At 49.3% G+C, this 15,665-nt stretch overlaps 2 protein-coding genes across 13 annotated transcripts in view; one reads left to right on the top strand and one right to left on the bottom strand.

Annotated features, from left to right (window-relative positions):
* The window catches only part of USP20 (ubiquitin specific peptidase 20), a 47,652-nt gene extending 45,563 nt beyond the window's left edge, over nt 1-2,089 (top strand). For all 6 annotated transcript variants that reach the window (XM_061199774.1, XM_061199776.1, XM_061199775.1 and 3 more), the window contains 2 exons: nt 398-574; nt 715-2,089. In XM_061199774.1, coding sequence (XP_061055757.1) covers nt 398-558 — 161 coding nt within the window. In that variant the 3' untranslated portion in view covers nt 559-574; nt 715-2,089. The remainder of the gene's footprint in view (nt 1-397; nt 575-714) is intronic.
* A 6,564-nt stretch (nt 2,090-8,653) lies between these two features.
* The window catches only part of FNBP1 (formin binding protein 1), a 143,141-nt gene continuing 136,129 nt past the window's right edge, over nt 8,654-15,665 (bottom strand). For 6 of the 7 annotated variants that reach the window (XM_061199764.1, XM_061199765.1, XM_061199767.1 and 3 more), the window contains one exon: nt 12,335-15,538. In XM_061199764.1, coding sequence (XP_061055747.1) covers nt 15,360-15,538 — 179 coding nt within the window. In that variant the 3' untranslated portion in view covers nt 12,335-15,359. Of the gene's footprint in view, nt 11,638-12,334; nt 15,539-15,665 lie in introns of those variants that run through there. The other variant, XM_061199766.1, reaches the window with a different exon arrangement.

The raw sequence follows: 15,665 nt of genomic DNA, 5'->3' as shown, positions 1-15,665 counted from the left end.
TCCTGGCTTGCAGGTCCCACCAGGCGCCCCCTTGCCACCTGTCTGAGTCAGGCTGTGACATCTGTCCGTGTCCAGGTCCAAGACTCGAGCAGATGGGCCAAGCCCCTCTTCCACAGCCCCTCTGCCCCTACCCACGCCCTCTCCCCACTCCACCACCTCACCTGCCTGCCCTTTTGCGTGAACCCCACCCCCTGGGAAATGAGGGGCTGCAGCCGTCGTAGTGCCCTCTAGGGTCCTCAGAGAATGGACGTTCCCCTGGAAAATCCCAAGATTCCCATTTACAGCTTTGCACGGAAGCCCGTGGTTGCCCTCCCAGACCCCCCACTGCCAAGACGGTGGCTTCAGCGAGGGGGCGAGGGTGAGCCCAGTCTGACCGGTAGCCTCTTGGGCCCTGCAGGAGCTGACTACGGGCAGATCTCAGAGGAGACCTGGGTGTACCTGAATAACCTGTATGGCGGCGGCCCCGAGATCGCCCTCCGCCAGAGTGTGGCCCAGCTCCAGGACCCGGAGAGCTTGCACGGGGAGCAGAAAATCGAAGCCGAGACCCGGGCCGTGTGACTCAGTGTGCCAGTCTGTAAGTCCTCTCCTCCCTCCGCAGAGACCCTCTCGTGTCCCTCACGTGTTGGAAGAGTGCCCTGCACACACCTGCCCTGAGGCTGCTTGGAAGGACCTTCACGAGGCCCCCGCCGGCTGATGACCCGGGTGTCCCCACAGGCCCCCGCCTTTGCCCTCCTCCCTGCGGAGGGGGCGTCTGTACCCGGAAGAGAGGCCGGCCGCTCTGGAAACCCAGATGTGTAAAGAGGCAGAAAAGTTGTTTTGGTTCACAGTGAGTGATGCTGCAACTAGGAAATATATCCACTTCAGGCTTGTTAAACGACCAAGGCTCTGCGACGTTAACTCGGGTCTTTGTCTCGGCAGTGCCCTCGTGTCACTGCCGTCGTCGTGTCCCCAAACCTGCCCTCTCGCTAGCTCGGGCCCAGCTTTTGTCCCTGGACCCTCAGTCAGGGGCCATGGCCTGGGGACAGAGGGTCGGGGAGCGGCTGCCGCTCCCCAGGCGTTTCCCACTGGCGCCTGGTCCAGCACCTGAGTCACGGGTCGACAGTCAGAGCCGCGAGCAGGGTGCCGAGCACTCGGCAGTGAGGGTGCTGCCGCTGGACCCTGGGCCAGGTCCTCCCGAGGCCCCGCTTCGCCCCCGCACCTCCCGGTCGTCACGCAAGTCTCCTGAATCCTGGGCGGCTCTCGATGTTTTTCCTGCAAACTAATGACGCCGGACACGTTTGCGATGGGGACCCAAGGGCGGGGTTGGCTTTCTGTCAGTGGGGATCATTTCTGGAGGCAGCTGGTCCCCTCGCACCCTGTGCTGCTGAGCTGGCCCTGTGGATTGGCTGTCATTTGCCCCTGCCAGGGACCCAGATGATGAAACAGAAATACCTCGCGTTGCTATGTTTGCTGCTGATGCAGCTTCCCCGGGGGGCTGACATTTCTCCCCAACACTGAGCTGCACAGGCCCCTGGCGCAGGGAGGAGCGGCCCTGGGCCGGCTCGTACGCGTGGGTCCCGGAAGTGCGTCTTCTGGATGCTGAGCGACGCCACTGCTGGGGGGCTGGGACCTCTGAGCACAGCGAGGTGGCACTGAAGCCCCTGGACGAAACAGCCGGGGCCAGTGCTCACCTCGTCAGGACCAAAGCGAATGGGGAGTGGGAAAGGGGTCCCGGGACCAAACCCCCCAGATACCGTGGCCTTCAGCCTCCATAGAAGCAGATGTCAGTGGAACTTCCAGCAGGCGGTTCTGGCGGAGCCCCTGAAGCTCTCACGTGTCGCTCATTTCTGCGATCTCGTTTCACCCCGATCTGTTTCCTTCTCCACCGAGGCAGCATCAGATCAAAGAACAAGCCACTGTTGGAATTCCTGGACATTTGCCACAGTCCTTTGGAAGTTGCTGCTGCCGCCAGCGGCGACCCCCCTGCAGAGCCCGGCGGTTGCATGTTGCACTGTTTGTGACGTAGACTCCGCTGTGCAGGTTGTAATCTCGCCCCACGTCTGCGCCGTCTAGTTTGTGCTCAGAATGTCGTAATAAATATGTAACGTTCCCCACAGCCCATGCTCTCGTCTCTGCACCCGCCGCAGTTAATTCTGTCACTGGAGGGAGAGGGAAGCTGGCTGCCGTGGGGGAGGGTCATGGGGGAGGGCGGTGGAGCCACGGTGATTAATGTTTGACCTTTCTAAGAAAAAAGGATTCTTATTCTAAGCTTTTGCTTTGTCGTTTTGTAACATACAAAAAGAATCTGCCAGAAAAACTTAACATGCATTAGATTTTTTTTAACGTAGATAGAAACCATATTGCTAATGCTCAAATGAGCACGCTCCCTTTTGGCTTTCAGAGTGATAGAGATCCTTACAAGTGTGCAGGCCCTGGAGTTGAGGGTGATTGGCTTCCTTTACAGACCCCTTATTCTAGAAGGGCTTTTTACTTGAATAAAACAATGCAGCTTAGCAAACCAGTTCAAGGCCTTAGAGAAACATGTTTGCATGAATTCTTGCAAACTGCTTCTTACATTTTCTGGAATGAAAAGTGAGAATTTATTTTAAAAAGATGTGCTTTTTTAAAAAAATATATAAATTTATTTATTTATTTATTTTTGGCTGCGTTGGGTCTTCGTTGCTGCGCACGGGCTTTCTCTAGTTGTGGCGAGCGGGGGCTACTCTTCGTTGCAGTGCACGGGCTTCTCATTGCGGTGGCTTCTCTTGTTGCGGAGCATGGGCTCTAGGAGCGAGGGCTCAGGAGTTGTGGCTCGCAGGCTCTAGAGCACAGGCTCAGTAGTCGTGGCGCACGGGCTTGGTTGGTCCGCGGCATGTGGGATCTTCCTGGACCAGGGCTCGAACCCGTGTCCCCTGCATTGGCAGGCAGATTCTTAACCACTGTGCCACCAGGGAAGCCCCAAAAGATGTGCTATTAAAAAAACCTGATAAAACAGTTTTTTGAGCCTATATATTTAAAAAACAAAAAAACAAAGAATGTGTACTGTAACTCTTTTGAATTCCTGTATGCAGCTTTCTTCACGTAGAGCTTATCTACTCCATGCCTACGTTTCCCAGTGATTCACTCTACTGTGAGATGGTACACATTTGGTTCAGAAACCAGTTTTTATTTCTCCCATTTCCTGTTTTATCAAGATTTTGTTGTTGTTGTTCAGCTTGAATTATAACACCATCATTTGAATATACGTAATTCAGAAGAACTCCTTGATGTGTTCTAGCCTTAAAGGTCCTGCATACATTTTAAACACGTCTTAACTATTAGCTACTGTACTGGAGACTGTTTAGTGCTTTGCTTTTCGGGAAACAAATGTTGAACTTCACATTTTTATAAGGTAACAGTATAATTAAAAGGTGTAAATGTCTTCATCTCTTAGGCTTGCTTTCTCCTAAGGTTGCCCAAGCAGTGGTTGGATTTTATTCACATTACTACAGAAATAATACTGAAGTTGGATAAGACCTTTCTATGTTCATGTCTTTCTTGGGGCTAGCAGCCCTGATACAGTATAAACCACTTGTGTTTAAGAGTAAAAACAGTATATGCAGTTTTCACTGAACTTAAAAATGAAAATCATGTCACCCTATTGTAATCTGTTGGTGCTTTTTTAGAATGGAGCTTAATCATGACAGACCTTGATGTTTATTTCTTATTTAAACCCTCCTCTTTACATGTAAGCATTTTTAGAAGGGTCAGATTTCTTGTTTAACTTATATGGAACTATGTATAGTACAACCCAGTGATATCAGACAAGAATTAATATTTCACTCTATTTCAAATGCTTAGAAAGCTTTTATTGTGAGTTAGATTGCGAATGCAAAGTTTACAGCCTTCTGGTACTGAAAACCAGATACACAAAACAATGTTACAGACGATGAAGATAAAGAGTATTTTTTCTTTTCAGGACTTTGAAAAAAAAATCACTTAAACTCTTATTACTGAATAGAGTAAGCCTAGAATCCTGTTTATATTCCAGGGAAAAGAAAGTCTGCATTTGTTTCATGGCTTAAACCATCTGGTTTATACATATTACATTGCAGTAGTGATATTGAAAAATTGTCTCTTGCCTAGCATTTTTATTGTCCTATGAACAGGAATTAAATTTTAAAGTACTGCTTGAAGATGGCTGTGCTAACTAATGTCAATGCAGGAGCAATATTTTTACCTGTTTCTAGATGACAATATTACTAACATTTCTAAAATGAAGGCATTTGTTTAGTCTCAGTTACTTAAGAAAAATATAAATCGTAAAAAGGACTCTGAGATAAATCATGAACTCAGGAACTTTCAGATCGTCATTGTTCAGAAGCAAAATAAATACAATGGACCATCAAAACAAAACAAAAAACTAATGTGACAAATGACCAGACACCACAGGGGGCTTTGCATGGCTCCCCGAGAGCCAGTGCATCCGGAGGCTTCAGGAGGAAGTGGAGGCCGAGCTGCTTTAAACACCCTTCGGCCTGTGTCTTTCCTTTCCTGGAACCCGCCCCGGCCCCAGAGGAGGGGGGCCAGATGTGGTCAGGGGATGAGGCCAGCACAGCCCACAGGCCGCTCGCCTACTGGCATCACACCACGGACTCGGTGCCTGCCGGCTGCTCAGAGTAGCCTCAGAGCTGGGGTCCCCCTCCCTGGACCCTACGAGGGCTGCACTGGGGGTACCCTTTCCCTTTCCTCCCCTGACGGCTGATGTTGGCACCTCCGTCACAGCATCGTGGTTGCTGGTGTCTGGCATCGGGAGCTCCCTCACATTTAGTGATGCTAGTGGTTTATAGTCTCTGTGGTTTTGGTTGGTTCTGTTTATGCTTCTGGGGTTTGGAGGGGAGAGAAGAACTTGAGATTTTATGTATGACTTTAAACATTTACTTGTGAAATCCCATCAGACATGCATGTGCAGAAACACGTTCAACACAGAGTGATAAAACAGGTGACAGATACCGCCCCTAGGTAGGACTGTTAACCAGTTCCACTGAAGCCCCTTCGGGGCCTCCTGATCACCGCCCCCCTGCCCACCCCCGAGGACGCTCCTTCCTGCGTTTCCTTCAGCCCTCACTTTTCTTTATAGTTTCACCACATACGTGTGTGTCTGAGCAGCATTTTAGCTTTGCTCACATTCGAATGTTGGATCCCGTGGTACAGATTTTGTGATTGGCTTTTCCTGTTAAAGATGGGAATGGGAAAGTTTTGTCTGGAGGGTTGCTTGATCCGGAGGTTTGGAGACATTCATTTGTTGTATGTACTACAGGAAGGTGAGAGAGAGAGGTAGGTACCAGTTGGCCTTAAGATGTTTCCTCTATACTTTCCCTTGAAATACCAGGCTTTTCAGTGGCTCGGCCACACTGAGATGCTGGCATGTGAAGACAGGACAGGAGCGTGTGATTGTTCACCTCCATTCACAGACGAGCGGAGACAGGCAGTGCTGGGCGGCAGGGAATGCCGCCTCTGTGTCCTCTCTCCCACGTGCCATCCCATGGTCGGGCTCCTCCTCCAGGCTGGCCCGGGTCTCGCTCCAGCGACACCTTGTAGAGTCACAAGCCAGCCGGCAGACTGGAGAGTTTGTAGGCCAACTGCTACCTGTGTCTGCAGTCCTTTCCACCTGTCTGTGCTTCTGCTGACAAAGCTGCATCAGAAAGTACATTCCCTGGTGGTCCAGTAGATAAGACTCCGCGCTTCCAAGGCAGGGGGCACGGGTTCAATCCCTGGTGGGGGAACTAGGATCCCACATGCTGCGCGGTGTGGCGGGGAAAAAAAACAAAACAAAACAAAAAACATTTGCAAGGTGCAGCCACCCCAGAAGTATAGCTTCCTACCTTTGTTCTAGTTGGAATTATGTGCAAACGTAAATTATCCTGTGAGTCTTTCACGACCTCATTTTGAGCCCCAGAGAGCCTCTGGGGAAGCAAAAGGTGTTTTGGAATACCTCCCTCTGGCTCTCTTCCCTACGACACCTTTACCTACAGCAGAGAGAGGCCCCGTTGATCGTAGCAAAGGCACAGGGTGCAGAGGAAATTGATGCCCTTGGGAAAAGCTGTGAAAAAGAGCCGTCCACATTTTGGACAAAGTGTGTCCTGGAAGGCTGCCCTAGGGACGTGTTGGGATGCAGCCTCCAGGCCTTCCTTGGACCTGACACCAGCGAGCAGCCCAGATGAGGGCTGTTTGGAGAGCCCGAACTGCGGGCAGGGCTCTTGGCCTGGCGTGTGGGAGGATGTGCACCCCGTGAGGGGCACGAGGCTCCCGGGGCAGAATGCCGCAGCACCCAGGTGATCCTCCCGCCCCCGCTGCTTCCGGGGCCCAACAGAGGAAAATGAGGAAATCCCCGTTTCCTCCCGCGGCTTTTGGTCCCTTAGCTCTGAGGACAAAGCCACGTTGGGGGCCGTTCTCAGTTTCTGCTGTACCTTCTGTGGCCCAGCGATGTCTCCAGCTAATGGGAGGTCATTTAAGTAAATGGCACTCACTGTACCGTCTGGACAGAGACAGCGTTTAAGTCAGGGCCGAATGCACACAGCTCCGGAGAAACGGCTCCTGGCACTCTCAGAGGCTGCGAAGTGCCGTTTGCAGCGTTTGCACTTTAATCCCCGGTCTCAGAGGGCGCTGGCAACAAGGCTTATGCCTCCCCTTCTCAGAAAAGGCCAGCAGAGGCCAGGGAAGAGGAAGAGAGGCCCCCTCCAGGCCAGGTGGGCCCTCACTCAGACCCGCACCATCCATCTCTTGCTGTCCCGTGGATCGCACAATTCCAGAGATCTCTTTTGCTTTAGTTAAAAAAGTGACGGCATACTCGAATCCCCCTGCCTCTGCCCACTTCCATTTCCTTCCTGGTCACCCTGCTGGGGACCCTCGTCCTTCCCTCCTCGCCCGCCGGCTTCTCTCCCACTAGGGGTCGCCAGCGCCTCTGCGCGGCGGCGGCTGCGGGGGGCGTGGCCTGGGCGTGGCCGGCAGGTGGGGAGCGGGGAGAGGCGGGGCCAAGCAGGGCGGATGCTGAGATTCCCAGACCCACCGGAGGAGCCTGACCGACGGGTCTGAGTCAGGCGTTTGTGCGCTTACAGAGGCTGCCTTCGGGAGCACACCGGGAACCCAGCTAACTGCCCGCAGCACATACTGCGTTGCCGCCGCTGGTTTCCGTGTGCGATGGGGTGAGGCGTCACCTCCCCAAACGCTTGAACCAAGTAGGTGCGTAAAGACGGGCCAAGCTGGGAGGCGGTTCAGTGTTTCAGACCCGCGAGCGCAGCGTAAGGTCACAGAGCTGCCAGCCGTGAACTCTGTCCCCGAATCAGAATAACACAGGCTCCATCACGGAGCCGGGAGGGAGCTCGGAATCAGAGCTGACAGCTAAGAACGGCTGTGGAGGTGGCGTCCACCAAGTGTTTTCCCAGCGGTCTCCTGTCCTCACCCCACTACCGGGGAAACTGAGGCCCAGGGAGGTGGGGACACGCGCCCCATTCAGACCCAGCTCCCAGCCCCTCACGATGGCGGGGTCCTGCAGGGGGGAAGGTTCTACGTGAGACAGAGGGAGACATTCTGTCTCTCACCGACTGTTAGAGACTAGTCCCCAAATATGATAAAAGCCCAGAAAGAACATGCTGGAGACATTCTTCCCAGATTGACCTTTTGCTGACAACCTGGACAAGAAGACCTCAGTAGGACAGTCATAGGGCCACCTAGTTCCCTTGACCATCCCCTCTCTTCCTGAGAACCCCGACTTGATTGTTTGGAGGCCTTGGCTCCCCGACGCCATCCTCCCCAGCACCGAGGGCAGCAGACTTTGCTGAGAACATGGCGAAGCTCTTGCTTGAAAGGCCAGTCACAGGCATCTGTGGGAGGAGGCCGCGGCTGCAGTGAGGACTGGCCTCTTAGGGGTGGCCTCACCTCCCACCCCTCAGCGAGTGAGTGGCACTTGGCATTAGTCAGGCCGCCCTGCTCACTTAATATTTCACTCCCTCAACAACTGTTTTCCTAAATCGGCTCTAAAGAGCCTTAGGAAACAAAGAGGTGTGGGCACGAACCAGTCTTCCCCCCAAAGCCTGGGGTGAGAGTTTCAACGCTGGGTATGGAAAGGGCCTCCCGCTGCATGCAGCCGCTTGGTGCAGGCACGAGGCCCTCACCCTTAAACGCTGCACACTGTCCGCGGCGTCACAGAAACCAGTGATTATTCCAGCCAAGCTGCCAAGGAGAGGGTGGGCTTGAGCACTCGTGACACCAGACCGCCAATGAAACGCAAACCCGCTGCGATCTCCTGGCCCCTCGGTCCCCACAGTAGGGTCCCCGAAACACCAGAGTAGCTGCCAGCTGAATTTGCATGCACGAAAAATGGCCTGGACCTAAGGAGCCTCCCCAGATCCCTGCACTGAATCAACCTGAATCCCACATCACTGAGGTCTCTGACAGCTTCCCCCAGTGGGCGGGGCTGGAATTTGGAGCTCCCTGGGTCTCAGGCCCCTCCCCAAGCAGATGGCACCGGGACTGGTGTCGGGTTGACACAGTAAATCAGTGACATGCAGATGGGAGCCCAGCCTCCAGCCCAGGGGACTCTGACTGCTTCTGTGACCCAGGTCGCCTCTTTGTGCAACAGAACTGTCCCGCGATACCGTGCCAGAAGTTACACTTTTATTTAACATTTAGAGGATTAACATATAGTTACAAGGTCAATATAAGCCTTCCAATGGAAGCACTTTATTTGGTTTAATTCCATCTCCAGAGACAAATGGGCAATTCCATAACCTTTACAATGGCAATGGGCCGTTTACAACACTGAAATGCCTCCAAAGTTTAGAATTAGTGCAACACAGACAGATAAACCAAGAAGTTTAAAGGTGCTCGACACCAGGTTAAAATAAAATTTTGGATCACTTTTTAAAGTTTTTTGATATAAGCACAGGAGGCAGAGCCATTAGGAAGTATGCAGTCGACATTTCTGGAAAAATACTTAGCATCAACATAACTTTTTCATGTTCAGTAAACTTTTCCCCAGTAATTACAGATGTTACCAAAAGGCATTAGAGGCCTCTAAGCTACTGCTGGAGAGGCAGCCTGCTCGCACCCAAAAGCTTCAGGATGATCGTGATACAAACCCGAAGGAAAATCCCATTACAGCTTTCCATGCCTGTTTATTTTTTCCTATCCTGCAAAGGAAAAATTGGGTAAACGACAAGTTCCTCTCTTTCATTTTGTTAGTTATTTTCAGGGTAGCTTCTTTAAAAATGAGTTATTCTTACGGCACAATATTCTAGCATTGGTGGAGAAATGACGGGCAGTGGATACGAGGGAAGGCTGAGAAAGAAGCACATGGGAAATTCCACGTTTCTACTCTATGTGAACTGCTCTATAATAATATATAGATATTTCACAGTAGGATTCCCAGAGTAAGTGATATATCTCAACTATCCTATAATAACTTATTTCCTTTACTAAGCCCAGCTGGTACAGCATTGCCCTTTCCCCATAGCCACACAGACTGTCAGAGAAGCAAACACCAAGGTTAACATTGAAAAGCACTCATTATCCATTCTTTTTTGGACACAGGTGGTACAGAGAAAAAAAAAAAGGCACAGGGGATACAAGAGGATACCAGCATATTCTATATTGGGTTTAACAGACATTAAAAGAACAAATTACTGCAGTTTATGCCTTTTCCCCTAGGTTGTAAGAAATTAATCTATCCTGACCCCTAATATGAAAGATGCAATGCACATGCATTCCCAAGGCTCTAAAATCAGATTTTAAAAAAATGTTTAGCATCCTTGTAGAGTGAAGAGTGGGCAGTTTGACTTGGTGAGATTCAGAAGTTGCTGGAGACACCCGGTCACCCTGCCACTGGGACTGTCCATAGGAACCACGCACCTGCTGGTTTGCAGGGACACGGGTGAGGCCCTGACTCTTCTCGCCCTTTGGCATCCTGGCTTCACCGTCATCTGCCAAGACAGTCCTCTCATGAGACTCAGGAGCATGTGACAATGGGGCCGCCCCTTGGGTGTTAACGGAGCGGCCCCCAGACGCCCACAGCTGCAGAGGCTCACTCTGGGGAAGAAAGAGTGAGGGGGTGTCTCACGCTTGCTCAAAACTGAAGCCACTTCCTCTTCCCCTGCTTGCCCTTGGTATTTGCTCCCTCAGGGTTTCTTGTCACCAAGGGTTAACTGAGCCACTCTCAGAGGCTGGTGTGCGGTCAACCCTGGTTTGCCGAGAGGAACCGTTTTCCTACCACTGAACAAAGGCCCAACCCTCAGGACCTGTCCTTTCTGTCCTTGTCCCTTCGGCTCCTGTAAGATTTCCTTGTCTTGATTCATAAGTGTTGAGAAGCAATGAGGATGCTCAAGGTGACCTCCTAGTTACCAAAAGCCAAACAAAAGAGGAAAGATGCCTGGTGGCATCCTTGGGCTTCTGACGGCATCCTCGCTCACAGAAACTCACAGCCAGTGATTTCTCTGGGCTGTTTCTGCACCGAATAAGTAGAGAAGCTCTGCTGCTCTAAGGCATGAGTGACCACAGGGTACATGACCTCATGTCTTCCTCAAAGATCCATAAGAGGAAGGAAATTTAGCTCAAAAAACAAACTTGATTAATTCCGCTTGGCCTGGAGAGCAGGTGGGAAAACGTGGAAGCTGTAGCCACAGGATCACTTGATGCACCACAAGAAGCACAGGGTCTTTGGTGATGAAAGCACTAGAATCCTAAGATGCGGATCTTGGACTTCGTGGAAAGGGGAGAGTCTTCCCTTGGCAATGAGCTAATGCAGAGGTGAGACCCTCGTTCACGATCTGCAGTTCTCATTAACAGGTGGCCAACGGGGAGAAGGGGGGCTGGGGCCTTCCTTGACCCCCATGAAAGGTGGACACAGGCAGGACAGCTGGGCTGGCCCAAGAGCTGGAATTTGACTTTCGCTGTGGACTTTTCCAGGCCACTGAAGACAGGGCCCCAAACAAAAATGTGTGTACGTGTGTGTATGTGAGTGTGCGTGTACATGCCCCAGTGCCCACCACGGACACTCTCAGGCTGTGAAACGTTTCAAGGGCCAGTTGTTTAGTATGAGGTGAGGACGCACAGTCAGGAAAGGACCACCGAACACCCAATGGACTTGGGAGAAGATGAGTATTTTCTAACGTAAAGGACACGGGGACACGTGAGTGACATTCGGGCGCTCAGTCCAGCTGGTGCAGGCCTGACCCTCCTTGTTCAGATTCGGTTCGTCTCCCCAGGAGACCAGTGGCAAAGTTTTCACGAAAGGCACAGTGTGAATTGTGGACGGGCCGGGATGCGCCAGGTGGGCTGAGGGCCGAGGCCCGGGAAGGAGGGACCACGCATCAAGCCGCCTTCTGTGGCCCCGAATTGGACGGGGACCGAGACAGGGACAGACCTCCCGGCAAGAGGCAGCCAGGGCTGGGCCAGGGGAGGAACCAGGCTACGAGGAACATGCTGTAAAAAGAAAAAAAAAGAAAAAGGCAAGCAGCTGCACGTGGGGATGGATGTCGCTTCAGGCTTAGGTTCCGAGGGCCACACACCAGCAGAGCCCCAAGGGGCTGGCGGGCACCCAGGCCTGTGGGGACAAGCAGACCGACGGGTTTCTCCTGGGAAGGCTCTCCCGAGGCTCTGGCTCCCGGAACCATCTTTAGGAATCTACAACACAAAAGACAGAGAGAGGAAAAGGCTGTTAGAGTGGCTGGCAGCAGGTCAGGGGCGGGCACTCCGCTCCGCCCTGGGTGGGGGGTGGCGGGGAAGGGAGCATTTTTAGAGCAATGGGTTACCACAGGGCGAGTCTGAGATAAGGAACTTTCACGGTTTCATCTGCAATCAGAGCAGCTAGTCTTTCCTTCAGGGGTAAGAGGAGCCGCCCAGGAGATGATGCGCCCAGGCACCCGAACTCATCTTTCTCATAAATTGAGTTCTGAGACAGAGAAAGAAACCAGCTTCCCAGAATTGATGCCGGGAACCCGAAGGCCTGGTTCCCTCTCCGACTGACACTCTCAGTTCCTTGGCAGTAAAAGGCAACATCTTTGGTGAAAAGGAAAACCTGTCGCTCAGCGTTTACTCAGCAATAAACAGTGAAAGTTCTTCATCTTGAGGGGACAGAAGAGAAACAGGAGGCAGACTCCGCAAGCCCGGAGGTGAACACAGGGTGAGAAACAGAGAAGGTGTCATCATATAAAAGGGGGAAAGGGCAGGATTTTTTTTTTTTTTTTGAGAAGCATTTGGCTAGAAAATTCCCCATTATTAAAGACGAAAGAGTTAAATACTCGGATTACACAGAATAATTTTCTCGGAAAGGTGAAAAATCATTTAAAATACACAACACTGAGAAAAATATAACGTTTATTAGAGAGGCAGATACGAGGGTACAACTAAAAGGTGCCAGACAGATTCTTTTCTTGTAGGATAAGGAGAGAGAGAAACAGTCATGTTGGCCATATTCAAACAAAACTTACTCAGAACCCAAGTGTCTACAATAAACTCAAGTGTGGATCAGCCAGCAGGGGGCCTAGCTACCAGTGTAACCGTCCTTCCGGCTCCCCCAGCGGTTACAAAAACAAAAAGGTCATTAGGCATCAGAATCACCAATAAAACAAACAGATAAAAGAGTAAAACATTAAAACAACGAATTCAAGTAATCCTTTTAGTTTTTCTATTGCAGTATATACAAATCTATTGGGGCGGGGGGCGGTTATGGACATGTTTCACAGAGAGCAATTAAAAAAAACAAAAACAAAACCATGAAAGAGGACAGTCACAATTCAGTTGACCGGTTGGAACTTACTCTAGTCTAACTATTTTGGCAATTATTAAATAGTCACATGGTAGACACCACACACACACACACACAAAAGTGCACTGGCATTACTGACAATAAAACAACTCCTTTTGAGTTATGGGCATCGGAAAGCAGCAGCCCCGCCCACCTGGGATGGGCTTAAGGGGAGGGCAGTGTTTATGGAGCGGGCTGAACAGATTTACAAACAAGGCAGGGAAGGAAGGCTTCTACATACATTATTAACCTCTAAGTGTATCTCTAAACAAAAGGAGAAAACTTTATACACAAGCTGAGACTTTGCTACTTTTATTTTAACAGATAACTGTTGGAAGAACACAAATTATACTTTGGGTGGAAATGGAAATTTGTGATTCTCCGGGAATCAAGACTTTTGCTAATCCTCTGCGCATTGACTAGATGGACCTGAAACTACAAAATACCTTTCACCGTTGAGTCACTAGTACATAGATTCATCTGGTAAAGGTACTGAGGCATACAACCTAAAATAATGATCATAATTTATGTGCCCAAATCGCCCCTCCCATCCCCGAGAGCCAGCTGAGCTATTTCCTGAATCAGATTTGTACAACTCTAAACAGCAGGGGAAAAACAAAAGAAACAACACCAACCAACTTCGTGGAATGCCATACTTTTCAAGTCAGGCTTTTAAAAGACTAATGTTATCTTGCCTCATTTTAAGACTTTTTCAGTGCTTAGTTTGCTGTCTCCAATAATTCACAGTCTGGAAATGAGTTCATCACAGGATAGAAAGGTTAGGTTTTAATATCTTAGGGATTCACTTGGTTACCTGCCCAAAGCTGTGACCGCCTACTGCTCGTTAAATCCCCATGGTCAGCTGATTTTCTTGCTGCAGTAGTTAAAAGGAAGAACTGAAATGATTCTCCTGAGAGGTCTGGGGTCAGGGTGAGTGGCTTTATTGATATTACGGCAGCAAAGGTATAATAAAGCAAAAGAAATCTGAATTACAAAATTATATTTTTTTAAAAATCAGGCTGGCCAGGGTCGGTTTCCCGCTCTCGATATCGGACCACAATTGTGTCAGATGTAACCACTGGGGGAAGCTGGATGTAGGGGATCTTTCTGTACTATCTTTGCAACTTCCTGAGAATCTATAATCATTTAAAAATAAAAAGTGTTTTAAAAATCAGACAGTCATTAAGTAAGGTTACTAAATTCCATCTTGGCGGCCCTTGGGAAATGTGAGAGCTTTCTGCTACGTTCTGCACCAGTCACCCATGCCTCCTGCCAGCTCCTAGACCCCTGATGTGCTGCTGTCAGTTTTAAAATCAGCTTTAAATTGATCTGACATTCTAAAAGGAGCCCACAGTGTAGAAGCAAGGAGCTAATTTCCTATTTAAGAGTAGGAAGGACATGAATAAATAATTTTCAAAGCCAAATAAAAAGAGAATCTCAACCCCATACCTTTATTCTGACTCACTTTTAGCTGGTTTTCTGTGATCTCAGGGAAGATTCTAGAAATGAGCACAACCATCGGGCATGTCACCCATTTCACTATCTATCCTGCCAATTTAAAAATGCAAATCCCCATGTGACCCAGATTCTTTTAAGATGGTGAAACATAAAACGAGCTAGAAATTCTAAAACAGTTTTCAGTAAATTCACACTTTGGGTCTTAAAGATGCCAATGATTAAAAAACAAACCAAAAAACCCTTGAAAAGTGATGTGCTGGGGTCTGTGTGTAGAAGCAGTTGCTTACAAGGGTCTATTCACAGCCCCACCTGGGCAAGTATGAGCGGAATACAGCGCCACCTCCCACAAAACCTCCAACAGAACAGAATGAAGTGCGCTGTTTTTATGTAAGTTTATCTAAACAACACTAGCACATCTGATCAACTCTGTCAATTGGCAGAAGGAAGGAAGATCAGTAGTCATAAGTAAAAATCAACTGGTTGGTCGACCAAAGTTTTCCATATTTCAATTGGTTGTTTAGGATCATATAGACATAACCTGAAAACACGGTGATCTAACAATTATCTTAAACATGTTTAAGGAAATATACACACTTTTGGTACCAATCTTATTCTTTACTTATTCTATACTTCATTGATGACTTCCTTCGAAGTGAATGACTGTAAAATTTAACAAACTAGCGTAGTTCAGTTTATGAAGTTACAAAATGTAACATTCTAAGGTAGTTCAATTTCTGGCAGATACTACATATAAATAAGAGAACTGAAGTCTTCTGCACCCCTAGGATGTGCATGGACTTTTAGATTCAGAAATATGGATTAGAAGCTAGAAGGCAACTTTTTGGTTATCTACAGATGCTGCCCAAGAAGAAACGTTTATCGGATTTCAAAGGACACAGTTGTAAATTGGCAGCTGGCAGCTTTCCAAGTGAAATGTCATTAGCAAGTGAAACTTGATTATCGTCAAAACCAGCCCAGGAAATTCAGGGGTAAGATGCCTGAAAGTCCACCTCGTCCCTAAAGGAAACTGTGATGCTCCCCATCCAGTCTTTTGAAGAACTGCCTGTAACAGTCATAGTTGTGGGAGAAACAACTCCAATGTTCTAAAGTTTTTTGTTTTTTTGGTTTTTTTTAAGTTGTATTAAATATAAGTCTTAGCACCTTTGGCATTTTTGTCCAAATAGACTTCGACGTATGAAGTGGGGACATAACCCTCTTCATCTTCATTTCTCCGGATGCGGGTCCACCCGTCGCCTTTGTCTTCCTCTATAACGTACACTGTTTCTCCTTCAACTACTGAAATGGTTCCTTCGTTCTGACCTGAAAAAGCAATATCAGAGTATTTTAGGTTTCTTGTCAAATCCGGGTTGAGAGCACAGCTTTGCAACGACGAAACAAGTGTAGGAAAAGATGGATGCACTGACACTTCTGCTCTCCTCCCACACAG

The sequence above is a fragment of the Eubalaena glacialis genome, chromosome 9 (genome assembly GCF_028564815.1).
Source record: "Eubalaena glacialis isolate mEubGla1 chromosome 9, mEubGla1.1.hap2.+ XY, whole genome shotgun sequence".
Taxonomy (NCBI): domain Eukaryota; kingdom Metazoa; phylum Chordata; class Mammalia; order Artiodactyla; family Balaenidae; genus Eubalaena; species Eubalaena glacialis.
Note: the sequence above shows the minus strand (reverse complement) of the source record. Positions and strands in the feature narration are given on the sequence as shown.